Raw genomic sequence first — 27,883 nt, 5'->3', positions numbered from 1 at the left:
GATATAAAAATAGTAAGAATAGATACTTGGGCAAGAGACATCAATCTGACTAACATCTCCAAGCAACTTGCAGTCTCCTCCAGCTGCTCCCAGTTTTATAATGGTACACTAAAAACAATTACAGAAAATATTCTCAACACAGCCTGAAAAGTAAGATGACATTATTACTCAAGACATACTCAAGAGTTTCTGGGCAACTATTAAGTTATCTATTACTGTAATGCCTACAGTGCTCAAGTAGTAAATTTTCTTCTAAGGTATTGAATACATAAATGGCAGTTCCACTTCAAAAAAAAAAAACTATAAACACTTTGTTATTTTAAACCAATCACTTCAGATCAAAGAATGTTCATAAAAAGGCAAAAGCAAAAGAAAAACTCCACTCTATTTCATACCTTTCTATTTAAAGGATGTCAACTTAGTTATATTAAAGAAACAAAAGTCTTAAGTAAATCCATACATCTGGCTTAGTTTTGCATTTCTTGCAACAGAGACAATGAAAAAAAAATCAGTTCATCACTTCTTTGCTGTTTAACATGCTGCAGAGGAATATTTGCTTAAAAAGCAAAATAAATGAAAATGGTGTTTTTTTAAAATTGTAGGATCAGTTCTATTGGTCTTCAGTTTTATGAAAGCTTGTTTGGTTTCGATTATTTGTGTCAAGGCTGATTCCACACTCTAGCACTTTGAATGCAGAAGGTGGGAGCCCACAAGGATTCTAAAATTAATACTGGCCACTACAGGTTTGTATTAAACTCCCAAGGTTACAGCTTTTCTCTGATCTTGGATTGGTAGATGCTGCCACCACCCGAGTGCAGAACCTCTTTGAGAACCCAGGAATGCGCACTTGGGAATTCCTTCCTGTGGGTACCCTTAAGCCCTTTCACACGCAGACACCCATCCAGGGAAAAAAGAGCGGCGGGGAGGAGGGAGGAAATCAGCTGTTGCCACCAGCTAATTAACCAACATGTGCACAAACCTCTTAAGACACAAAAATCCAATTCTGTTCTTAAAAAAAAGGGGGGGGAGGGGTAAATTTTATTAATAAAAAAAGAAAATACATCTGGAAACTTAGGTTTTTGCTAGATAAAAAAAACTACAAGTATTAAGCATCAAGAATAGCTCTCTTGAAGTCCAGTTTAAAAGGTTACAAGCAAAACAAAAGCACCTAGGGTTAGTACGAAGGAATCCACAAGCCATAAAGAAATACAAGGGATAAATCTAATTGCGTCTTCCAAGACATTTCCTGATCTACTTACATATCTCGGGTTTTAGATGAGTAGTTTCTACGTATGACACTGATGATTTTTCATACCTGGCCCAAGCTTCTCACAGCATAACTGCTTCCTGTCTGCATCTCCCCAAGAACAGACAGACAGACAAAAGGGAGTCTTTGTACAATTTTTAAAAGTTCTAGCCTTTCCATTGGCACTTTTGGCCAGGTGCCCACTCACTTACTTTTACCTATGCATAGCAGTGTGACTTTTTAATCCTTTATAGGTAGACCAATTAGATAGCTACTAAGAGGGATTTTATAGCTACTGACTGGCTGGCTGGGTGTCCATAAAAGGTAGCGCCCCCTCCCCCCCTTTCATTTATCACAATTTGTTTTAACAAAATTCAAATGTGGGCAGAAATGTAAAGTGTTCCTTCAGGGATTTACAAATAGATTAATAAGTCTTCTTTGTCTCCATACAAAGAAGTCTGTCTTCTTTTGGATAGTTGCAATGATATTTATTTATGCTCTAACACATATATAGCATCTCAATGCTTAAAAACAAAACAAAAACACCCCTTAATCCTAGGAAAGCAATTATGTTGTGACATGCATATTATGTTGTCACAGTATTGAGTTTACTCTCATAATCTGAATGAGCAAAAAGAAAGGCACTGTATAATAATTATGCTTTAACATCAGAATATACTAATTTAAAACAGCAGAAAACATCAAGGCCATGTTATCATATATTACCCTTGGCCCAAACTCGAATTTGCAGCCTTTTTGCTAGGCTACTTGGTAGAATCCTAATGAGATACTGCAATGCATACTAAAAACATGCCTAAACACATCAGCAACAACTAGACCATCCTTCTCCTTTTTACATGACCCCTCAAAGAGATTTTTATGTTCTTTCTTCCCATCCTCACCCAAAATCCTTTAAAGAAACAATACTTCTGTCACCTAATTTAAAAAGGGGATGAAAAACAGTGACATTCTTCATAGAGCTGAAAACATTCCAGTTATAGCTAAGTTGCCATGGTCCCAATGACGTAATCATACACAGAGGGGATTTTTGAAAGGAACAGGGGAATGTATTAGTTTCAGACAATTGAAGGAAATACAGGAGAAGTAGGTAGAATATAAAGTTCATCCCTCAGAGGAATAGCTGAATCGGCTTAACAAAGACCTAATATTTCCAAGTACACGGACTACAAGGTAAGTTCATACTGTGCACTATGCCACCAAAGACTGTTTTAGTAAGAACTGTGAAACCATCCGATAAATCAGCTGTTTCTGTCAGCTATATCATATGACAAACCACACACTTCCTGCGTTCAAACTCATAAACATTAAAGATATAAAACAGTCCTAGTTCATCCACTTGCATTATTAAAATAAAATAAAATAAAATGCAAGTCACTCCATTTCTTATAGCAACAGATGATAGCCAATCAGTTAATCAAACTTTAAAGATAAACCAAAAGGATGGCTAGATGTCAAAATCATTTATCTTACCTGACAAGCAGATGTAGGTTAAATATTCACCCTGGCCCCCAGTTGCTAGGAAAGGAATCTTTTTCTTCGTTCTCCTTTTCACTTGGACAGCTCCCAGCATCCTTTCATCATGTGGGGCAAAAATTTCTTTGTTGATAGCAGCTTTGGCACTCATTGTAGATCAGAAATGGAAGAGGCTGCTTTCCTCTCTAAAATAAAATCATCAATCAAAAAATTAAAACAACGCTAAGTTACAAGAGACTATGGCTGACTTTCATGTACATCAATTATTTTGAGCTTCAAATTAAGTCTTGAATGATTTGAAAGGCTTTGCACAATAATTTCACTTCTTGTCATCTAGAGGTGGGATTTTCAAAAGCACCTAAAGGTATGTTTTCACTGCAGAGTTAACTCAAATTTACCTACACACAAGTTACTCCTCTCAAGTTAGCCTTGCTCGAGTAAGAGCGGCCACACTGCAAAAGACTTACAGTGTCTGTACTGGTGCTGTCAGGGCCAACTCTAGGCACCAGGATTCCAAGCATGTGCTTGGGGCGGCACTTTTCAAGGGAGGGCACTTAGTTTTTTGGGTTGTTTTTTTTTTGTTTTTTGTTTTTGCTTTGGCAGCGGCACTCTGTAGCCGGCCCTGGGTGCTGTACTCACTCATGTATAGTGTATCTCATGGAAGAGCAGTAATCCAAACTGTTCTATGAATTCTTCACCAGGGAATTGTGTGAAACCACATCTGTCCTTTCAAAGCAGAGAGAGAATTGTGGAAAGGCATTGAAGGACTAACAGCACACAGACATGCACAGGCACTGGCTTCCTTCGGGCCCCAGGGGTGCTCAACCGTCCGTTCCACCCCAGGATTGACCCCTATTCGATCCCTTTCCCCCCCAAGTCCCCACCTCTTCCTTCCCAGTTCTGCCCCTTCCCCCCAGCACCTCCTGCACACCACAGACAGTTGATCACAGCAGGCAGGAGATGCTGAGGGGGAAGGGGAGGAATTAATTGGCAGGGCCACCAGCATATGGGAGGCACCGGGGGGGGAAGCTGGCTGCTGATGGGCACTAAGCATCCACTATTTTTTTCAGTGGGTGCTCCAAGGATTCGGCCCCTCTGCAAGCATGTCCTCATTACAGCATGGTCGTGTTAGTAACAGATGAATCACGTTCACCTGACTTACAGGCAGAGGATATAGGTAGCTTATACTCTCTTGGGTGAGCAAGTAGAGTTAAAAGCACCTCCACAATGTAGGCAAGAACGTTTATATGCGAACAGGAATCAAGTCAGGACCAATTCTCAAGTTGTAACTCAGCATTGAAGACAAGCTCATAATTAAAAGCATTAACTACATTGAGTGATGCCACTAGGTCAGAGATGGGCAAACTATGGTCCGCAGACCGCACACAGCACAATGCTCTGGGGCAGCACAGCTGCAGAGCCGGGCCTGACCCAGTGCTCTGTGCTGCGTGGTGGCGGTGTCAGTGGTGGCGGCATGGCCTGGCTCCAGCCAGGTGGCACAGCTGTAGCAACCCCAGCCACCGGTGCTCCAGGCAGCACGGTAAGGGGGCACGGAGCAGGAGGGATTGGATAGAGGAGGTCAGGGGTGTGGATAGGAGTCAGGGAGAACAGGAGGTTGAATGGGGGCAGGGGTCCCGAGGGGACAGTCAGGAAGGAGGGGGGTTGGATGGGGCAGCAGGAGGCAGTCAGGGGCAAGGGTTCTGGGGACAGGGGGTGGATGGGGCAGGGGTCCCAGGGGAGGGGGGGGCAGATAGGAGGTGTGAGTCATGGTCCCTAACTGGCCCTCCACACAATTTCTGAAACCCAATGCAGCCCTCAGGCCAAAACATTTGCCTGCCCCTGCACTAGGTCTTAAGAGACTATATGGCAGCTAGTTATGAGGAAGAGTGCCTCTGTCCCCACACAGATTGGACTCTTCACCCTCCTTCTGTCACTGACCCCAGCCCTGTTTTCTCTGGAGAGTTCCAAATAAATCAGGTGACCTTTTGTTTGGCTCACTCAATTAGTTTACACTTATTTCCCACTTGGGAGCCACTCCCTTGATACCACTCTTTAGAGTAATCTACATTACAAAATTAAGCCACCACAGTAATTAAATTACTTTCGCATGTCCGCACTACACTCCTTGCATCAACTGTGTGCACCCTCTCCAGGAGGGCTTGAACCGATTTAACTGTTAGTATGGGGCATTGCAGGAAGGCTTCTGAAAAGCAGCAACAGAAGATGCAAGCAATGCAGGGCCTACGCTGACACTGAGGGCTTGTCTACATCAGAAAGTTGCAGCGCTGGTGAGGGAGTTACAGCGCTGCAACTTTGAAGGTGTACACATCTGCAGGGCACCACCAGCGCTGCAACTCCCTGTTTGCAGCGCTGGCCGTACTCCCGTTTTGTCTCGGGTGTAGAGGATCCAGCGCTGGTGATCCAGCGCTGGTAATCCAATGTAGACAGTTACCAGCGCTTTTCTTGACCTCCGTGGAAGGAGGAAGCCTCTGGTAATCAAGCTGGTTTCCTTTCCCGGTTTGCTCTCTCGGTCCCGGAGCCACCCAGCAAACCGCAGGGAAGGAGACCTGCTTGCTCGGGGTTCCGGGACCGAGAGAGCAAACCGGGAAAGGAGACCAGCTTCGCCGCGGTTTGCTCTCTCGGTCCCGGAGCCACCCAGCAAACCGCAGGGAAGGAGACCTGCTTGCTCGGGGTTCCGGGACCGAGAGAGCAAACCGGGAAAGGAAACCAGCTTCGCCGCGGTTTGCTCTCTCGGTCCCGGAACCCCGAGCAAGCAGGTCTCCTTCCCTGCGGTTTGCTGGCTGGCTCCGGGACCGAGAGAGCAAACCGCGGCGTTCCCGGTTTGCTCTCTCGGTCCCGGAACCCCGAGCAAGCAGGTCTCCTTCCCTGCGGTTTGCTGGCTGGCTTCGGGACCGAGAGAGCAAACCGCGGCGTTCCCGGTTTGCTCTCTCGGTCCCGGAACCCCGAGCAAGCAGGTCTCCTTCCCTGCGGTTTGCTGGCTGGCTCCGGGACCGAGAGAGCAAACCGCGGCGTTCCCGGTTTGCTCTCTCGGTCCCGGAACCCCGAGCAAGCAGTTCTCCTTCCCTGCGGTTTGCTGGCTGGCTCCGGGACCGAGAGAGCAAACCGCGGGGAAGCTGGTTTCCTTTCCCGGTTTGCTCTCTCGTCCCGGAACCCCCCTTGAAGCCGCCCAACAGCGCTGCAGTGTGGCCACATCTAACACCACTTGCAGCGCTGGTTGCTGTAAGTGTGGCCACTCTGCAGCGCTGGCCCTATACAGCTGTACTAATACAGCTGTAACAACCAGCGCTGCAAAATTTTAGATGTAGACATGGCCTGAAGCAACCTGACTACATCGACTTAAACACTATGCCTCTCACGGATGTGCAGTTATTAAGTTGCTGTAGTGGGCGAGTTACATTAGTAGGAGCTATATTTTAGTGTGAACGCTTACAGAGTTAGGCTGATGTAAGCTTTCTTGTGTTGATCAAGCTCTGTAGTGTAGACGACGGCCTGCTTACTTAGTACCTAGAGCGAATGAAACGTCTTAGTCCAATTCACTCCTTTCCTTCAGACTTTAAACTTAATTGATTTTCAAACAGATTCTGTATCCAAGTTCATTTGTAAGTTAATGAAACGCAGCCCCTGATTCAGCCTCTCTCTCTCTACTATATCTAGAGTATTTAACATAAGACTTAAAATGCAAGGGCAAGACCTCTGAATTTGCAGGAGGAATTAAGGACCTCTTAGTTCCATTCAATACTATTTAAATTACTCAGCCCAGCTCTTCATTCACCTAGTCACCTCAGAGACAAAGACAATGATTAACCTTCGTTTGCCTAGCTTCAAGCTCAAAAGCAAAGAAGGTCAAAACTTAGTTGAAATAATAACTCTCCCTTCCTCCCCCCTGAACCTTTTACATAGGGTATAGCTACACTTAAAATTTCGTCGGAGCGCCAGCGCTGGGAGAGAGCTCTCACAGCGCTGCACGTAAACCACATCCCTTACGGGTGTAGATCGCTGTGGCACTGATTACACTGAGGCTTTACAGCGCTGTATCTTGCAGCGCTCAGGGGGGTGTTTTTTCACACCCCTGAGCGCGAAAGTTGCAGCGCTGTAAAGTGCCAGTGTAGCCAAGCCCATAACAGTATAGGCCCTGATGTGCAAACCATTACACAGATGCTAAATTTTATGCATGTTAGTAATCCAGATGAGGTTAGTGTTATCCTCCATGTATTCAAGTCTGCAGGATCAGGCCCTTTTTCTCCCAAAAAACTTCTTGGATTTTTTTGAAAATTTTCAAATTTTAAAAATTTACTCTGTTCCTCATAATGTACTACCAATTTGGAATGTTCAGATTAGTCAAAAATGGTTTTTTTCCCCCCCTTCAAAATCAAATTTATTTTTAATACCTATTTTAAAATTTTAAAATATGCTTTTGAAAAAGGAAGAGATCTATAAAAATACTATACAAATTTTCAGTCACACAAAGTAATCACTTTTGTAAAGGAATGCAAGGCTTTTGAGATTTTCAATCAAAAAAAAATAAATTTTCCAATCAGCTCTACACAAACAACATTGGAATTAAATTTAAAATTAGGCCATGTCAATATGTACAGCGCTGCAGCAGCGCAGATGTACTGATAACAGTCGCACCACTGCAGCACATCTATGAAGATACTCTATAATCGATGGGAGAAAGCTCTCTTGTTCTCACACCCTTGAGGGACATTCATTTTACTCACACAGGCTGTAATATCAACATAGCCTCACCCTGAACTATTTGTTAGCAGTGGCAATCATGCAATTTGACAGCTTGGTTAAAATTCTGCACCTAATTTAAATCGCAGCTATAATTCAGAGGAGTGGGGTTTTCGTTTGTTTTTAATCAAAGTTGGCTGCCTTTGTAGGGAACTTTATTCAAGATAAACTAAAGGCTACCTTGAAGAGGTCTACAGTGAACCAGGAATATTTGAAGTCTTACTGGTGTCCTGTCTAGTTGCCCTCTTTCTCCCTCACTGCCAGTCTGCACCCTTTTCACAGCACCTTTTTGTTTGCTATATCGTTGCATAGGGCACAACTAAACTCCATAACTCCAGTCATAAAGGCATTCAAGCTCATAAGCCTCTTTTTATGTCTCAAACTTCCTTTGTATGCTCATATGAATCACCCTCAGGTCACTGCTAATTAGCCCAGACATGTAATTGACTGAATAAAGAGAGACAGATAACGTTTGCCATCATCTAGCTAACAAAACATATATCGGAAAGTTTCAGTCTTAGGTTGTGCATTTTAAAAAAAAAAAGGAAATCAAATATAGGATTCAATATTCAGCATGCATACACAGAGCAATTTCAATTTAAAACCTTTACATTTGCTGTTTGCATATAAATACCATGATAATCCCTTTATTTAACATAGTGAGACCAATGACATCACTGGAGATATTCCAGATTTATTCAGGTGTAAGTGTACAATTCTGCCCAGGTAGTTTATCAATTCATTTCAGAACAGATCAGAATTGTTAGTAACAAAGAGCATAGAATTATATTTTTATGCACAAAACACTTACCACAACTACACTGTTGGGGTTGTGCAAAAACTGCAGAAATATTTTGACAAAGTCCACATTTCAGACAACTCTAAGTAAATAACTAAGCTAACTTTCAAAAATAGACTCAATGTATATGAATGAAATCAGAAAGAAAAGGATAAATCCTTCACTCTCCAGTTACTCTTACTACAATATTCATTAAAAAGGAAATTTTATTTGACATATCACACTTTTCTGACATACCACAGTTCATTCCTATTCTGAGTTTATGGAAATAGCTGCAGTATCTTTCAGAATGTGACAACTGCAGGTAAAATGCTGACTTGTTAAATGTGATCACTATAAAGGATTATTGGCTTTTGTCCAGGACTGGCGCTAGGGGTTTGAGCACCCTAGGCAGCTGGCAATTTCAGCGCCCCGCGCACTGGTCCCGCAGCTCCGATGGAGCTGCCGCAGTGGTGCCTGCGGAGGGTCCGGTGCTCCGCGGCTCCGGTGGAGCTGCCACAGTCATGCCTGTGGGAGGTCCACCGGAGCCACACGAGGAGCCGACCGTCCACAGGCAGGACTGTGGCAGCTTCACCGGAGCCGCGGACCAATGGACCCTCCACAGGCACCGCTGCGGCAGCTCCACCGGAGCTCCCTGCCGTTCCCTCTGGCAAAATGACGCCCACCAATTATTCTGGCGCCCTAGGCGATTGCCTAGGCTGCCTAAATGGTAGTGCTGGCCCTGCTTTTGTCACACGCAGAGAGAGATTTAGGCCATGTCCTCCTGGGAAAAGCTGCAGTAGCACAACAGCCTCTGAGTGATATAGCTGGGTCAACCTAACTTTTTAGTGTAGACCTGGCCAAGACTGAAAACCTTTAGAAGTTGGTTCAATAAAAGATATTAGAGACAAGGAGTAGTCAGATGGTTACCTCCTCCACCTCATCCGGAAGAGCCCATCACAGAAAATTATGAACAGCAAGAGCCAAGCCGCTGGAGTGGGGAGCTGGGCCCAGACCTATACGGCTGGAGCCATATTCTGCACCAGGCCAAGATAGAAACAGTGACACCCCCTCACACACGCACACCAGAAAGTGGGGCCTGACAGTTTTACTCAGCTCCACTCCATCCGAAATAATATTTTCAGCAGCTGCCTATACAATGAATGAATTACAGTATATTGACCGGTTTCAGAGGGGTAGCCATGTTAGTCTATCAGCAAAAACAACGAGGAGTCCTTGTGGCACCTTAGAGACTAACAAATTTATTTGGGCAAAAGCCCATAAAAGCTATTAGAGTTCCCTTCCCACAGTGAACTCTGGGGTACAGATGTGGGGACCTGCATGAAAGACCCCCTAAGTTTATATTCTACCAGTTTAGGTTAAAAACTTCCCCAAGGCACAAATTCCTTGCCCTGGGATGGTATCGCTGCCACCACCAAGTGAGTTAGACAAAGATTCAAGAAAAGGACCACTTGGAGTTCCTATTTCTGCAAAATATCCCCCCCACTCCCCTTCACCCCCTTTCCTGGGGAGGCTTGAGAATAATACACCAACCAAATAGGTAACCAAAGTGAGCACAGACCAGACCCTTGGGTTTTTAGGATACTAAAAACCCAATCAGATTCTTAAAAACAGAACTTTATTATAAAGAAAAAAGTAAAAGAAGCGCCTCTGTAAAATCAGGATGGAAGGTAATTTTACAGGGTAATAAGATTTAAAACACAGAGGATTCCCCTCTAGGCAAAACTTTAAAGTTGCAAAAAACCAGGAATAAACCTTCGTCTTAGCATAAGGAAAATTCACAAGCTAAAATTCCTTGCTATTACTTACTATTTCTGTCATATTAGATGTATCATTTCAGTCGGAGCTGGATTACTTGGTTGGTCTCTCCCTTTGTCTTAAAGAGAACAACACAGAGCACAAAGCAAAAACCTCCCCCCACAGATTTGAAAGTATCTTCTCCCCTTATTGGACCTTTTGGTCAGGTGCCAACTGGTTGTTTGAGCTTCTTAACCTTTTGCAGGTAAAGGAGGGATTTTAGGCTACCTTTAGCTGTATGTTCATGACCAAAGCTTTTGCCCAAATAAATCTGTTAGTTTCTAAGGTGCCACAAGGAGTCCTCGTTGTTTTTGTATATTGACCTTGGCTTTATTTCATGGATGTCTGAAGCAGAGGGATGGAGGGATGCAGACAGGCAGTATTATCTTAAATGCATTGAAATGGGGCAGGAAAGAAGGATAATTAAAGACCAAGTGAGCCTGGGCTTGAGTTTCAGGTTCTGACTACCAACTCAGGCCTTGGCTACACTGGCACTTTAAAGCGCTGCAACTTTCTCGCTCAGAGGTGTGAAAAAAACACTCCCCTGAGCGCTGCAAGATACAGCGCTGTAAAGCGCCAGTGTAAACAGTGCCGCAGCACTGGGAGCAAGGCTCCCAGCGCTGCAAGCTAATCCCCATGAGGAGGTGCAGTACCTGCAGCGCTGGGAGAGCTCTCTCCCTGTGTTGGCGCTGCGACCACACTCATACTTCAAAGGGCTGCTGCGGCAGCACTTTGAAGTTTTGAGTGTAGCCAAGTCCTCACTCCCAAGTGCCACAAGCAATCAATCAGGCTGTTAGCCAGAGAAATATCACTTCAACTCTAAAACTAAGCAATTTGCTGTTATCTTTTCATCTCTCTCCTTTCTAATTTGCATGTTGGTTTCCATCTCCTTTTCCTCTTGGATTCCTATTTGTTTCTGCTGGCCAAGCTTCAACCACACAAAACTAACTTTCAGCTACCAACATATGATGTGCTACAGAAGGAGGAAGAGAAAAGTACACTGTGATCTTCTATCATGACTCTGCTGCTCCTGTTAGGGAATTATCCTTTACAGGAGCAAAGGACACAGGTGAATGGAAACAATTTTCCACTGAAGTTGGAAGGGAGAGAATCTCTCATAAGTGTTTCAAGGTGGGCAGAGGTGTTAGTAGAGGGGGAAAATGCAGGATCCTCTTGGAAAAAAATAGTTCCCTGTTCACATAACTACTGAAAGCATCTCCACATTGTTGACAACTCATGATTTTACTGTCTCATTATTATTTAAAAGCCCCACTTCTTGAATTTATATGATTGTGACAATCTTAGTTTTCCCTTTATAAAAAAAAGTTATTAGCCCTCATGGTTGCAGAAAGGTTGAAAATATGGACCATAAATGCCCAAGAACCAGAGCCACCAAAAATAATAATCTTGCAGTCTACTCAATTTTTTAATATGTGGGTTAGGCAATACTGCTAGTAAGAGAGAATTCTAAAAGAAAAAATAAAACCTGTTTTAGCTCCCACCTCCCCCAAACTTACTAATGTTTTTTTTCTCAAATTGTCTTTGCAAAATCTGCTTCATCTCACTATTACAACATATTAAAATGCTATGGTTCCAATTTCACGCTGTTGCAAACAGAAACTGAAAATAGTTGGGTACCATGGCTAATTATTGTCTTTGGAACTGCTCTCTTCAGCCACAGTACAAAATACCACCAGGTGCCAGCAATCTGAGTAATCAGAGCTCAGTGAAAATCTACTCAGCTGCCTGATTTTTACCCACAGCTGAGAAGCATCTCATTTTGTAAATGAAATAGCTATAGGTTCATTAGAGGCTTGTTCCTACGTCCTTAACTCTTATCACATGCAGAAATGTGTTCTACCCTGAAAGCCAGATTAGGCTTGGTGGAAACAGCATTTCACATCATGCAATATGCATGGATTCAGATACCAATCCATAAAGCGGTTACAAAGCTCTCCTATTTCATAGTTTTGTACTGCCACCCATCACCATGTATGAGCCTCTTCCATGTAAAAATTCAGATTTCCAATCTATGTCCCTAATGAATTTCACAGAGATGCTAGTTCTTCAGGAGTTATGGAAGTTTGCTTGGGACATGGTCCATATTTTTAATTTTTTATAGTCTAGACATAACTTTTCAAAAGTGATTAGCAATTTTGGTGGCCTAAATGTTTGGGTGACAAACACGATACCTTAAAAGGGGCCTGCAGTTTTCAGATAGTGCTGAGAACCTTCTTGCTGAAAATCGGCCCTTTTTAGATGTCTCAAGATAGGCAACCCAAAAAAATCACTGGCCACTTTTGAAAATGTAAGCCCTGGGTTTTATCATCGGTCACAGGTAGTCTCCAAAGAGTTGATGGTGCCAACCAAGAACTGAAGGGTATAAAAGACCTGCTCCCCTCCTGATCAGGCTTGAGGCACATACATGAGCCATATGAGGTCAGGTCATTTGGTCTTTCACATTTGAGCATCCTGCCTCCAGTAGCAGCAGCCAAGCTAGATGACTCAGAGGAGAAGATGAGCCATCCTTCTCTCCCCCTCAATGAATGCACTCGTGGAGAAGTGGAAGAGTCTTTCCTGCTAGACAAGAAATTAAATGTTTTGCTCAAGGTCACACAAAATTGTGACAGAGCTGGGAGAAAAACCCAGATGTCTTGACTGGCTTTTTGCTTTAAGTAATTAATCTCATTCATATTACTGTAATGATCATCTTGGAGGTATTAAGAAATTGCTCTCCCCCTCCTCCCGCAGATTTTCATTCTAACCATATTACAGTTTTATGGATATGATTACAAAATTTACGCTCCAGAACATAGACCTAACTGAAACACTCAAGAAAAACTTCTCCTGCCTATTCAAGCAAATAGGAATCTGAAAGATACAATTCATGTGCAGCATCACACAAATCTTCCCATGCTAAAATCTTTCTAAATGAAATCTATGCCAAGTAGCAGCTTGCAGTTGGACAGCTCACCCATTATTCAGTGATACAAGAAAAAAAATCAATTTTAAACAAATTTACAGTATTTCCAAGACTACATTAAAATTAATAAACTACTTATGATCAAGCAGATCTGTCTGAGTGAAGCCCAAAAGAAGTCAAACAATGAGCCACTCGGAAAGTTTACTATCACATGGAGTTTCCTTGTCCTTCCTTGCAGCTGCTTTTACTGGATTGCGGAAGCAAAAGGATCCAGCCAAAGTCTTCATTAGGGCTCTTGCTACATAGGAGGGGTTGAGGAAATCTGACCTACAGGGAGCAGAATTCAATAGCAGAACTGAGGCTGCCAGTTGGAAAGGAATGCCCAGTGGAATCAAAGCTACTCAAAATGCTGTGCAAGGCGAAGAGAAGGACCAGATGCTCAGGAGAGCAGCAGAAAGGAGGCAAGAAGCATGCTCAGAGGAGCAAAAGGACCAAAACATTGGGAGGGGAAAATGAAATAGTAAAAGGAGAAAGTGTAATTCATCTATTTGCCAGCAAGGGGAAAAAACACTCATATTAAACACAGTTATAAATTAATGTATGCAGTTTTCGGTATTACTTTTCAATGTATGAGACTGCTGTATTCATTAGGATAGTACTCAGGCATAAACAGGATTGTGTCCAGAAGACAGCCTCTTTATTAAGTTAGGGTGCATGCTATGAAAGTGTTGAGTAACTAACTGTTGCTGAAACCACCAAGAGCTATGAGACAGTGCTTAAATCAACTTCAGTCAATGATAGTGTCATTATAAAACACAACTATTCATAAGAATAGCTTCTACTACTTTATAGATCTTGATTTTCCCCTGAATATTTGCTTGCTATAAATGCTAAGGCAACGCATTTGACCATTACCTTTCATCAATATTTTATATCCGTTGCTGTCTCAAGCAAAACAGTTAACACAAAGTGTTTTGAGGTGTTTTGAGGCATACCGCCATTCTGAACAGAGAAAGGTAATCTGTAACTTTTCAAAATGCAAAGTTTAAGACACCCAGTTTCTAGACTTGATCCCAGAAGAAGTGTTGGACTTAAGTTTATCCTTAATATGTAATTAAAGGATTTAATTAGCTCTGCATATAAGGATTAAACTAAATAGGTCAACTTCACTTACAGAGCCAAGGTGAAATTCTGAAAAGGCTGTTAGTTTAGTAGAATAGCATGATCAGAATACTTACATGTTCCATTCTCTCAGTCTGTTAGTTGTCATTCTTCAAAATAAATAAATTAAATAAATAAATAAAATAAAAAGTAAGAAACTGTCTTTGCTTGAAAGATAGAAGCTATCACCCATACTGCAAAATGTCTATTACAAATCTATTTACGTACACTCACAACTTTCCAAAATTATCAATAAACTATTAAAAGGAAATATTCACCTCCAATAGAGGAGTTGTCATAAACAGCTGAATTTTCAAATTGACTTTCCCACCCCTCTTCACAAGCACATGGTCAGTGATGAGTGGTTTACAAAAAAAATGTTTTTAAAATATGAAAGTTATGCATTTGTGAAAGCACAGCATCATGTGTGTGAATTTTAATTTTAAATGGTGATCTTAAACATACGTGCGGTATTTTTTTTTTGCACACTTTACTTAGTTGCACACCAAAATGTTGAGTTGAACCTGCAGGGACTTCTAAAAGTATGGTATGAGAAGGTGATGGTATAAGTCTATACAACCAAGAGAAAGCATGACAGGGCTGGAAACATTCATAGATTTCTTCCTACATCTGCCACTCAGTGGCAATACAAATTTTGCATTTTGTCCAGCACTGTTTGCTTGTCTCCAGCTTATCAAGTGATCTAGATTGCGCTCTACCAGGCCTATCCTCTTCATTATTTACCACTCCCACAATTTTCGTGTCATCTGAAAACTTTACCAGTGAAGGTTTTGTTTTCTTCCAGGTCACTGATAAAAACATTGAACAGTGTAGGATTAAGATAAGAATGAATCTCTACAGGGTCTCACTAGAAACACACCTGTTTGATGGTGATTCCCTGTTTATAATTACATTTTGAGATCTATCAGTTAACCAGCTTTTAGTCCACTCCATGTTTTATATCGCTCTAGTTTTTTAATCAAAATGCCATGCAGTACCAAGTCAAACACCTTACAGAAGTCTTAGGCCTAAGGGGAAGGGGTGGGGGAGAAGGTGTCGATCCAGCTTACACAACTTCAGCTACATGAATAACGTAGCTGAAGTCAATGTACTTAGACCTACTCACCATCGTGTTTTCATTGCGGTGAGTCAACTGCTGCTGCTCCTCCATTGACTCTGCCTGCGCCTCTCATGGTGATGGTGTACAGGAGTCAATGGGAGAATGCTTTGGGGGGGGCGGGGTCACTTTAATCACATCTAGACTGACACAATAAATCGACTCCTGCTGGATCGATCGCTGCCCGCCAATCTGGCAGGTAGTGTAGACATACCCATAGTATAATGAATCAACACTATTATCTTTATCAACCAAACTTGCAATCTCAAAAAACCTGATATCAAGTTTGACAGGACCTATTTTCCATAAACTCATGTTGATTGGCATTAATTACCTTACCCTCCTTTAATTCTTTATTGAGTTCCATATCAGTTACTCCATTATCTTTCCCAGAATTGAAGTCAGGCTGTTCCTATAGATTTTTTTCCAGACAAGACCTTAAATGCCATTAAGTGTATAGGAAACTAAAGAGCCTGTGACTTTTTTAAAGCAATAAAAAAGGACAGAGGTTTGCCCCAGCATCCAACAAATTCTCCTTCCTCTGTTGTTGGCATTACTTTGGCCAAGGCACTACGCATCAGAAGCAACTTACAAATTGTTATGAACTAATGTGTTCACAGTATTTTCTGCTTAAGTGGCATGCAGTAAGTCAGGATTGCTACTTCAGTGAGGTGTTTCACAGTAAAATGATTTTGCCTAATGACCACGAATGGTAATCACTGCTGCTCAATAGGAACTAACTCAGCTAGTGCTAAGTAGCACAATGAACAACAAGCTGTTAAACAGGGATGGCCTGGTAGTCTTGCAGTACACAGGTGTCCAAAGCATCATGACCCATGGGTTGACAGGGATACTGGGGGTCATCACATTCCAATCCCCCATCCAGCAACCTGCCAGCATCAGCTTGAACTGGGACTCCTTGAAGTCCAGCTCAGACAGAAGGCTCCAGCCTGAGGATCCAACTAGTGGAACACTAGAGTTCCTGATAAGTAATGGGAGTGAGACCTAAGCCAGAAGGAGGAACAGCAAGTCACCATACAACTGGGTTCCCCCCTTCTTTGGACCGTTCAGCCAGTTCTACCTGGTCCTGTCTCCTGATCCTGACCTCCTGATTCAGCCTGATTCCTTGTACCTGACTCTTTGTTCCTGACCTCAGCTCCTGGTTCAAAGCCCCAGCTGATGTGGGGACCCAGCCCTCCACTCTACACTAACCACTAGGCATAGCCACCTATTTTCCAGCCCTAACACAAAGAAAAGAGCATGGAAGTTGAACAAGTCAAGAAACAACTGAGTTAGGATTAACTACATATATTTGACTACAATATAGCTCCCTTGGGCTTATTTCTTAAAATGGGTTTCCAGCCAATAGATCATTATACACTGTTCAATCAGGAGGCCTTGTAAAGTATATCCTCAGGTCAACCCTCCCCAAGCCAATGGTGCTAGCAGCAACACATCTCCTGCAGTGTCTGTGCCAACGAATGACATCTATGGGCACTGAATGTACTGAGGAGAAGCAGGGAGCAGAATGCAGGTTTCTGATGCTGAAGAGGAGTGCCAAGAACCCAACAGCAGCCCCCAGCACCCAGGTCTGGGGAGGGAGCGAAGCAGGCTCTGCCACTACATTCACCACTCTTCACCACTCAGTTTCTGAGGGTAAGAGGGGACAGAGACTCAATGCACAGAATGTGACAATTCCTTCAGCCATTCTGAACACCTCAAGTGTGTCAGATTTTCGTTTTCTTACTATTTCATGATATTGTAATAAATGACATCAGCCCTCATTTCTTGATGTCCATTGGAAGTTTAATCAGTTCTGCCATACACAGCTTGAGAGAGATGGAGATATCTTTGTATCTATGGAAAGATCTTGGGATAGATTATTCTAATATTTTTGTACTTGGGAACAAGCAAGAATTATGTGGAACAGAAATTGTCAGCAGCATCTTGTGTATTTGCTATGGTTATCTAAACATGTTTTTTGTAGCCACTTGTCTATCTGTTTAGGATTTTATTTCTAGTAAGTGATAGATTGTCAGCAATACTTCCAGTCTGACTGCCTCCTTGCAAATCATCTTCTGACAGTGTCACCCATTTCAATGTCCTCTTGATTAATTTGACGCAGCCTATGCAGATCCAATTCTGCACAGTGAAATGGTTCAGAAAGCAGTTTTGCAGACATTTCTTTTCCAATCTTCCCTGAGATATTTTAAATAAAAGTGAGAAACAAGTTCTGCTTGACTTCGCATTCCTGTTCAACCTTAACAAAACAGTGAAAAAGCTCAATTCAGAGCATAAACATTATATTGCACATGGTAGAGACAGTGATTTTATCTTCAAATACATTTGTAGATAATCAGTCACATTCTTGGAAAAGTTTGAATTTGAAAGTTGAGGAACTGAAGCCACTTACATTTTCCCCAATTTTCATTTTTTTTCATAAGAATTGACAGTCAGCTGGCTGCTAAAGTGACTGAACTGTTTCTATTTCTGATGCACGTATCAAAATGTAACTGTTACCATGCAAACCAAAATCCAGCAGAAAGTCAGATGCCAGAGTACTGATTTTTAAGAACAAGTAATAAACAATGTTGCTGGCATTATCTATGAACATTAAAATTTTCTTTGGGTCTCTGCATCTACATAAGCCTCCACTCTCCAAAATGAAAACCAACCAGATCTTAGGGTATGTCTACATCTACAATTTTGCAGCGCTGGTTGTTACAGCTGTATTAGTACAGCTGTATAGGGCCAGCGCTGCAGAGTGGTCACACTTACAGCAACCAGCGCTGCAAGTGGTGTTAGATGTGGCCACACTGCAGCGCTGTTGGGCGGCTTCAAGGGGGGTTAGCGGAACGCGAGAGCAAACCACGGGGAAGCAGGTCTCCTTCCCCGCGGTTTGCTCCAGTGTTCCCCGAACACCCCCCCCCCAAGCAGATCTCCTTCCCCGCGGTTTGTTCTCGGGTTCCCCGAACCCCCGTGCAAGCAGGTCTCCTTCCCAGCGGTTTGCTCCGGTGTTTTTTGAACCCCCGTGCCAAGCAGATCTCCTTCCCCGCGGTGTGCTGTCGCGTTCCCCGAACCCCCCTGCAAACCGCGGGGAAGGAGATCTGCTTGCACAGGGGTTAGGGGAACGCGAGAGCAAACCGCGGGGAAGGAGACCTGCTTGATTACCAGAGAGGCTTCCTCTGGTATGCTGGGATACCTGTTTATTCCACGGAGGTCAAGAAAAACACTGGTGAGTGTTTACACCTGATGACCAGCGCTGGATCACCAGCGCTGGATCCTCTACACCCGAGTTTCAACGGGTGTACGGCCAGCGCTGCAAACAGGGAGTTGCAGCGCTGGTGATGCCCTGCAGATGTGTACACCTCCTAAGTTGCAGCGCTATAACTCCCTCACCAGCGCTGCAACTTTGTGGTGTAGACAAGGCCTCAGTTCTCACAGTCATAGAGCCACAGAGTTTAATGCCACAAAGGACTACCAGATCATCTAGTCTGACCTTCTATACATCAGAGGCCAACAGAACCACTCAGCACCTGCACACTAAGTTCAACAACCAAAATTAGACTAAGTATTACAGCTGACAGGAGAGTACACTATTATGAACCACAGGCAGAGAACAGGAGGGACTGAGATGCACCTGCAAAGGCAGGGAAAGGATTCAGCGAGATATAACCAATCATGAAAAGTGACCTACATCCATATGCTGCAGAAGAAGGCTATATTAGACAGACAGAGACACCTCTCTACCCCGATATAAGCGATAAAGCAGTGGGGAGCCCCAGGCCCTTTAAAGCGCCACTCGAGCCCCATTGCTTTACCATGTCATAATGAATTCGTGTGGAGCCCAGGGCCCTTTAAAGTGCCAAGCCCCGCTGTCGGATCTCCAGTGGTGATTTAAAGGGCCCGGGACTCCCCACAGCAGCTGGAGTACCAGGACCTTTAAATCAGTGCCCGAGCCAGGCTGCTGGGGCTCCGGTAGCTAGGCTCAGGTGGGGATTTAAAGGGTCAAAGGCTCCAGCTGCTGCAGGGAGCCCCATGCCCTTTAAAGTGCCATCGGAACCCTGCTGCCAAAGCTTCAGCAGTGATTTAAAGGGCCCGGGGCTCCCAGCAGCAGCCGGTCCAGTCCGGTGAGATTTTTTGGCTCCCAAGGACCACGTTATATCAGTGTGTGTGTGATATCTATATCTATATCCAATCTAACCTGGGGGGGATAATTCCTTCCTGGCCCAATACAGGGCAGTTAGACCTGAGCATGTGAACAAGAATCAGCAAGTCAGCACCAGTGTTCCTTCTATTTTTTTTATGTCCATAATGGATTTGGTTATGTGCAGCAATATGGTGCACATAAAATTCATATGGTGGGGGCCTCAGGGCTGGGATGGAGCAGTGAGGGCTCAGGCTGGGGGTGCAGACTCTGGGGTGGGGCCAGTGATGAAGGGTTCACAGGGGGCTCAGGTCTTGGGCAAAGGGTACAGGGCAGAGAGTGAGGGCTCCGACTAGGAGTGAAGGTGCTGGGGTGGGGCCGGGGATGAGAGGTTTGTGGTATGGGAGGGGGCTCAGGACTAGGGGCAGAGGGTTGGGGTGTGAGCTCTGAGATGGGGCTGAGGATGAAGGGGTTGGGGTGCAAGCTGCCACTGCAGTGGGGAGAGAAGACCCCCCCCAGCCCTCTCCCCACTGTGACAGCTCTGTGCTGGGGCCGGCGGGGAGGGGTGCCTCTCTTCGCCGTGGCTCTGAGCCTCTGCACCAGGTTTAATAGGCAGCTGTGCAGCTTGGAGGGAACTTAGATCAGTACCTGAGAGACCGAACACTTGGTGCTACCTCAGAGCCCTGGGCCCTAATGTCCCATTATACACTGCCATGGCCATTCCAGAGTTTCAGAGAAAGGAGATTTTTAAAAAACTGAATATACGTTTTGTTATTCGTTTTGGGGGTGGGGGGGGAGAAGAGAGGTGAGGAAATCCCTTTGACTCCTGCAGGTGGCCGCCTGAAAACATTCTTTGCATATCTGAATGACAGACCACTGGATAACGCCATCAGTGTGGCTGTTTCCAACCCCACACTGAATTTTGAGAAACTCAGACCATCATGAAGTGTCATGGTACAGCGATGAGCAGATTTATATTGGTTCAAGATAGACAGATAAGGTGAAAGAGTTGGAGAGCCATGCCTTAAAATACTGTCTCTTTATATAAGAAATCATCACTAATCCTTACATTTTATACACACAAACTATACAAACTGGAAACTTATATAATAGTAAATTATATACAATTTTTTACATGGCTGGATTTTTAAGTCTAAAAAAGATTTAAAAGAAAATTAGTTTGATAGTTTAATATTATGAATGATCCACGTCAGCAAGTTGATACTTAACCAGATTTTAAAGGCATAATTCCAAGGAAACAAAAGTTAAGATTTTCCATCTCAACTCTACATTTGAATATTTGATTCTTCAGCCCTACTACACTTCTACCTCGATATAACGCTGTTCTTGGAAGCCAAAAAAAATCTTACCGAGTTATAGGTGAAACCACATTATATTGAACTTGATTTGATCCGCCGGAGCGCTGCTTTACCGCGTTATAGCCAAATTCATGTTATATTGGGGTACAGCTGTACTGTTAGAATAGTGAGTTTTGACCTATAATACAGAAAAGGAAAAAAAAATCGCTCCTCTCCTCCTCACACAGACTTGTAATCCAGAAAGTAAGTGGAAGTGAACTGCTACAAAGATATATAAACAGATATAGAAAAGAAATACATTTAAAAATAACCCCTGATTTCCAACATGGCTGGGGGTGCATGAAAATCTAACAGACTACTTCTGTGAAACTGAAGATTTTTTTAAACAGAGTATGAGACTCTCAAGTATGGGACACAGCGATGTCAGCAACTAGCCTGCAGTTATGAAATACCCTTGCTGCAAGAGATTAGAAGGAAAATTAATCTTAAATTCAAGACAAAAAGGGAACGCTAATCTATTCTACACAGTTATGATCACCAATATATTTTGGAAGGAAAGGGAAAAAAAGAAAAAAGAAGGGGGAAAAAATCCAACCTACTAGGGCCAATAAATGATGCTGGAGGAAGAGACAACACTGATGCTCTGACTATACACTCAGAGAAAGGTGAGAGAGAACAAGAGAATTTGTATTTAGATCTTGATGGGTTTACTACAGTTCTGAATCTTAATAAAATACTATATAGGGAATAAGAGATGAGTGAGAACTCAGTTCAACTCCTAAATTGTTGTTCCAAAGAGGCAAGGTAAAATTAGTATAAATTACATACAGTAAACAACATATTAAACAGAAGTTAATTTATCTCAATCATTACAGTGACAAGCCAACATGCCATACGCTTCAGAGTTTTCTGTATCTAATTGTTTACCAGCATAAAATCACAGACTAGCTTGTCCCTATGGCTGCTGAAAAGGTAGGTTTCTAGACATAATACAGTAATTTCTTTGTCTATTCAGTGTTCTCACAGGCTCCAATAGTTTTCACCACGTTACAGCGCATTATCTTATAAAGCAGGCTATCTCAAGCACATGTTAACTCAAGTAGTTTGCACTAGATAAGCAGTCCATTCCAAGGGCTATCCTCTGTATTTGTGTGCGTTATTTGTGACTGGTACAACTCTGTGTTCAGTATTGGTGCTTAAATAATATGCTTCAGCCATTTATACAGATTGACCAAAAATCTTTCCTCCTGTGAAGGTAATTGAATCTGGATTCTGGTGTAATGACCATGTTTTTTGCTTATCGGCACTGTACCGTTTTGGGTGGGTTCATTTCCAAAACCACATGAGGCAAAGGAATCTAATTATGCACAAAGTGGAATGTAATACTTATTTATTATTATTAAAGAAACATCTTAAAGTGCTCAAGAACTTACTTTAGAGTGCTAGAAAGGTTCTGCAATTTTGCTGAAAACCAAAGTCACAACACATACAAGACAGACAACAAGCTATTTAAAAGCATCAGCAAGAATTTCTTCACTTTCCATACATTTCAAAAGAAACAAGAAAAGCTAAAGAGGTAAATTAAAATGAGGGCAAGGAGGAATGTGATGCTGTATATAAGAAAGTTGATCATTTGTATCATCGTTGCTACCACCATTGCACAATTGCAACAAGTTTTGTACAAATTAGTCATGTAAGATGTCAATGGAGAAGTTGTGATTAGCTAGATTATCCTGTTTATATGCATGCATCATCTTTGTATCTGAAGTTATGAATATGGGCTATGCATAGGTGCCAACTCCGTGGGTGCTGCGGGGCTGCAGCACCCACCGGGAAAAAAAAGTGGGTGTTGTGCATCCACCAGCAGCCAAGCTCCCCCTAACCCCACCACTCCTCCTTCCTCGAGCACGCCACGTCCCCACTACTACCCCTCCCTCCCAGCACTTCACACCTGCCTAGCTGTTTGGTGGTGCTTAGGACTTTCCGGGAGGGAGGAGGAAGAGTGGGGAAGCAGCGCGCTCAGGGGAGGAGGCGGTAAAGAGGCAGAGCGGGGACTTGGGGGAAGGAGGTGGCATTGGGGCAGGGCCAATGGCAAGCAGGGGCAGGGTCAATGGCGGGGGAGAGGGCGGTCGAGCACCCACAGGACAGAGGGGAAATCACCACCTATGGGGCTATGTACTTATACCTTACACCTGTTATATTCCTTCATGATGCTTTCCTGACAGAATTTACATTAGGGATAGACAGCTATGCATTGATGATCCATCAAGGACACTCAGCTCTCACAATGCGCCATGGCGGGGGGGAGGAGGGGGGGAGAGAACAACACACCTCATCCCACCCAGATAGCTCTTCCTAAGGATGCCTCAGAGAGCAAGGGGTCAGTGGTCATCCTCTGTGATTCAGCAAACCATGTAAAGACATGAGATATGCTCATGTGACCCTGGGCTCCATCTTGGGCCAGTAAGATTCCATATACAAGGGCTGTGGGCTTTGTTTGGGACAATACAATTCCAATCACATGGCAGAGGATATAAAGAGACATCTGAGATATCTCCATTTTGTCTTCATTTCCTGCTTCATTTCTCTGGACTGGATTTCTAACAAGCAAGTTTTGAACAAGCCCCAGTCCATTTGGGTGATTCCAGAGAGAATTTTGCAAACTAGCAGTTTATTCCATCCCTGATACAAATCTGATATAAGGACTTTGCAATCACTTATAATGTACATGATTCCTTAACTAATGAGAACTCTCATTTTCTTTTATTATTAAATCTTTAGTTAGTTTACTAAGGATTGTCTGACAGCATGATATTGGGTAAAATCTAAAATTTATATTGGCCTGAGGGTATGTGTCTCATTCCTCTGGGATTAGTAAAAATCTCATATATGGTGAACTAGGTTTTCAACAACCCTCACCACGTTAGACCTGTTTGCCAAGGGCTAGAGTGCCTAAGAAGGGGGGTGGGGGGAAAGACTGTTTGGCTTCTGGTTAACCAGTGTCCTACTGCAGAAGCTCTTTTGTTACTGACTTGGTGAATCTAATTGTAGGATAAACCACCAATTTTGGGGGATTGTCTGCCCTGTTTTTTTTAATCTGTCCAGAGTGTGGCATTCTCGGTGTGGCCCATTCCAGGCACCTGGCCAGAAGGACAGAAAAGGAAGGAGCATAAAAGAGTGGACTAAGCAGAACTAGAAAGGAGATGACAACGAGAAAATAAAAAAAAAAATTAAAAAAAAATTAAAAAAAAAGGAAAATTCATAGAAAGAGGAAATGAAAAGACTAGATAAAGAACAGAAGGAAAAGGGTTAGGAAGAAAAAAATATTAATAGAATAAAATGCAATTGTAAGATGGGGCATATTCAAGATACTTTCACAGAATAGTCAAGCCACATGGTACATGGGTGTAACAAAAAAAAAAAATCCCCCTCTTCAAGTAAGACCAAAGGAAAAGATATAAAAGAAGATGAGAGTTCTACGGGTGGCAGAAGCCACATATTTTTTATTTTTAATGGGACTGTTATACTATTTAAACAATGAATCGTGATTAATCAAATTGTTAAATAGAATACAATTTAAATATTTTCTACATTTTCAAATATATTGATTTCAATTACAACACAATACATGTACAGTGCTCACTTTATATTATTTTTATTACGAATAACTGCACTATAGAAAACAATAGTATTTTTCAATTCACCTGATAAAAATACTTCAGTGCAGTATCTTTATCATGAAAGTTGAACTTATAAATGTAGAAATATGTCCAAAAAAATGCACTCAAAAACAATGTAAACTTTAGAGCCCACATGTCCACTCAGTCCTATTTCTTGTTCAGACAATCCTTCAGACAACTTTGTTTACATTTACAGGAGATAATGCTGTCCACTTCTTGTTTGCCTATTCTTACTGTCAGATGACATTGTATTCACAAAGCACTGCTGTAGCCGGCATCACAAGATATTTACGTGCCAGATGCACTAAAGATTCATATGTTCTTTCAGGCTTCAACCACCATTCCAGAGGACATGCGTCCATGCCGATGATGGGTTCTGCTTGATAATGACCCAAAGTGGTGTCAACTAATGCACATTCATTTTCATTATTTGAGTCAGATGCCACTCACAGAAGGTTGCTTTTTCTGGTGATTTGGGTTCTATAGTTTCCACATCGGAGTGTTGCTCTTAACTCTTCTGAAAGCATGTTATACACCTCCTCCCTCTCAGATTTTAGAAGGCACTTCAGATTCTTAAACTTTGGATCGAGTGCTGTAGCTATCTTTAGAAATCTCACATTGGTACCTTCTTTCTGTTGTGTCAAATCTGCAGTGAAAGTGTTCTTAAAATGAACAACATGTTCTGGGTCATCATCCAAGACTGCTATACCATGAAATATATGGCAGAAAGCAGGTAAAACAGAGCAGGAGACATGCAATTCTCCCCCAGGAATTCAGTCACAAATTTAATTAATGCATTTTTTTTTCCAAACAATTATCATCAGCATGGAAGCATGTCCTCTGGAATGGTGGCCGAAGCATGAAGGGGCATAAGAAAGTTTAGCATAACTGGCACGTAAATACCTTGGGATGCCAGCTACAAAAGTGCCATGAGAACACCTGTTCTCACTTTCAGGTTACATTGTAAATAAGAGTGGGCATATTCACTCCCATAAATGAAAAACTTATTTGTCTGAGTGATTAGCTGAACAAGAAGTAGGACTGAGTGGACTTGCACTCAAAAACAAAACAATATAAAATTTTAGAGCCTACAACTATGTAACAACAAAAATCTACATTTGTAACTTGCACTTTCACGATAAAGAGATTGCACTACAGTACTTGTATGAAGTGAACTGAAAAATGCTGACATTTTTACAGTGCAAATATTTGTAATAAAAATAATATAAAGTGAGTGCTGTATACTTTGTATTCTGGGTTGTAATTGAAATCAATATATTTGAAAATGTAGAAAAACATCAAAAATATTTAATACATTCAATGTTTAACAGTGTGATTAGTCACAATTAATTCTTTTAATCGTAATGTTTTGAGTTAATCATGTGTGTTAACTGTGATTAATCAATAGCCCTAATTTTTAACCTTTTCTGTACACTCTTGTACATAGCACTGGGAGCGGGAGGATATGCTGCTTTAAAAAGTTTCCTGTCAAAAGACTGAGACACAGATAGACAGACATGGATATGCTCTCTCCTACATACCGCTTCCTGCTTGTGCTACTCTGCATGCCCTGAGCAACATCCCAATTTCTCAAGCATCAACAAAGAGCCCTTCAGAGACTATGGTAGCTATTTCACTGACAGAATGCTGCTGTGACAACACAGACAGCCCAACAATGCAGAAAGGAAACCATCAAGGCAGTACAAAAGACAAAAGAAGAAGGGAGGGGAAAAGGGGAGGAGTTTTAAATCTTTGAGCTCATCAGCAAGAGGTGATAACCAGGGTCAGATATGCCCATGCTGATACATCAGAGGATGTGTAAGTGTCCTGCACGTGAAAAATGGTTCTGCCTTTTTTTTTTTTGGATATTGTGTTTTGAAACATAATGGCTACATCAAGGCCATAACCACAGCAGGGTGAGCAGAGCAGCTGCCCACATTGCAAAGCCACAGAGACGGGAAAATAGGGCAGAAAAAAGACTAGGGGGAAAGTAGGGGTTGCTTGTATAACACCAACGGACCCCCAGTCGTCAGGATTGAACTTAGGACCTCTGGAGCTTAGTGCACGAGCCTCTACTGCCTGAGCTAAAAGCCATGTGGCCCTTAACTAAGGCTCTAGAGCAGACTCATTAATCGCTCTAAGTGGTCTCAGTGCCACTAGATGGGACAGAGCACCACACCAATGAGGTTATACTTGCTCACCCCAGGCACTAAAATGCCAAGCTTTGGCACTGGGCTACATACAAAAAAAAAAAAACCCCTCTGCTCTTTCCAACAGCCTGTGCACTGTGTTGCCGTTTCTAGAAGCTGCAACTCACAGAGGAGATGTTGTATCAGAGATAAAACAGCTAACAGCTCTGGAACAGGTTAGAGAATAGGTTTGTGTCCAGTTATGAATTCCAGTTGGTTTTATAGGTACTATTTGTAATTATTACTGTCATCATGAAGTAGATCATTCCTTCTGCAGCAGGAACTGACAAATTGTGGGAAGCCACTGATGCTGAATGGACCCTGTACCTACCTAGGACAAGGGGATGAAGTCATCACCCTCTCCCTCTTAAACCCTAGTCCAGGGTGCTGGAACTGAGGGGGTCAGGGTCCCATCCCTTTTTACTGGTCATAAAGGGGAAGCAACGGGAGGAGGCAGCAGAGAGGAGCTTGCAGAGGTCGGGACCCTGGGGGGGAGAGGTGGCACGGGGGCAAGGCCTCAGGGAGAGGAGCAGTGCAGAGGCAGGGCCACAGTTCAGGCACTGGTGACACACACACACTTTAAGGAAGCTTCTACCACTCCTGCCCTAGTCTAAGCACATGGCTGGGACATGCCTGACCATCTGACCCGGAGAGGAGTGTGCTTCTCCAAGTCAAAAGGAGCCATTGCCCTGTAGGAAACAGGCCCAGGAGGAGGACTGGAGGCAGGAGGGACCTTGACTCTTCTAAGAATTTAGACCAAACTCAGGGGCTCGCAAAAAGGGTTGAGATCAGACATGGTGGGGATGCATTCAGCAGTTTGTTGTTTTTCATAGATCTGTAAGTCTCTTGTGCTTTTTAAGGAGTGAAGTGTGTGTGTGTTCGTTCCATAGATTCATAAGAGTTTAAGGACTGAAGAAATTCCTTTGCTAAGCGCCTGTGTTTCCTTGCTTTCCTGCCATATTGCTCTAAAGGACATGACTAGAAAACCAGAGCTCCCACAGTCAGGTGGACTCTGGGGAGAATGTATCTAAATAACTGGTGGAATCAGGAAGGCAGAGGCATTGGTTCCAGGTGGGTCTTGGATGCCAGGCAGCAAGAACCCACTGCCCAGGGGATGTCCGACATGGGGTCCACACTTGGGGAGTGCATCTGAGAAAACCAGTGATAAGAACGGTGACCTATCACCACCCAGATAGGCTTAGTAGCACATGGGAGTCTGTGGCTGGGCCTCCATTCAGAGAGTGGGACTGGAT

General features: G+C 43.0%; 1 protein-coding gene across 2 annotated transcripts in view; it reads right to left on the bottom strand.

Annotated features, from left to right (window-relative positions):
* Nucleotides 1-27,883, bottom strand: part of STXBP6 (syntaxin binding protein 6) — a 239,358-nt gene that overhangs the window by 176,954 nt on the left and 34,521 nt on the right. For both annotated transcript variants that reach the window (XM_030559362.1, XM_030559363.1), the window contains exon 2: nucleotides 2,738-2,925. In XM_030559362.1, the coding sequence (XP_030415222.1) occupies nucleotides 2,738-2,891 (154 nt within the window). In that variant the 5' untranslated portion in view covers nucleotides 2,892-2,925. The remainder of the gene's footprint in view (nucleotides 1-2,737; nucleotides 2,926-27,883) is intronic.

The sequence above is a fragment of the Gopherus evgoodei genome, chromosome 4 (assembly GCF_007399415.2).
Source record: "Gopherus evgoodei ecotype Sinaloan lineage chromosome 4, rGopEvg1_v1.p, whole genome shotgun sequence".
NCBI classification, from domain to species: Eukaryota; Metazoa; Chordata; order Testudines; family Testudinidae; genus Gopherus; species Gopherus evgoodei.
The sequence above is the reverse complement of the archived record's forward strand: the minus strand, read 5'-3'. Positions and strand labels throughout refer to the sequence as shown.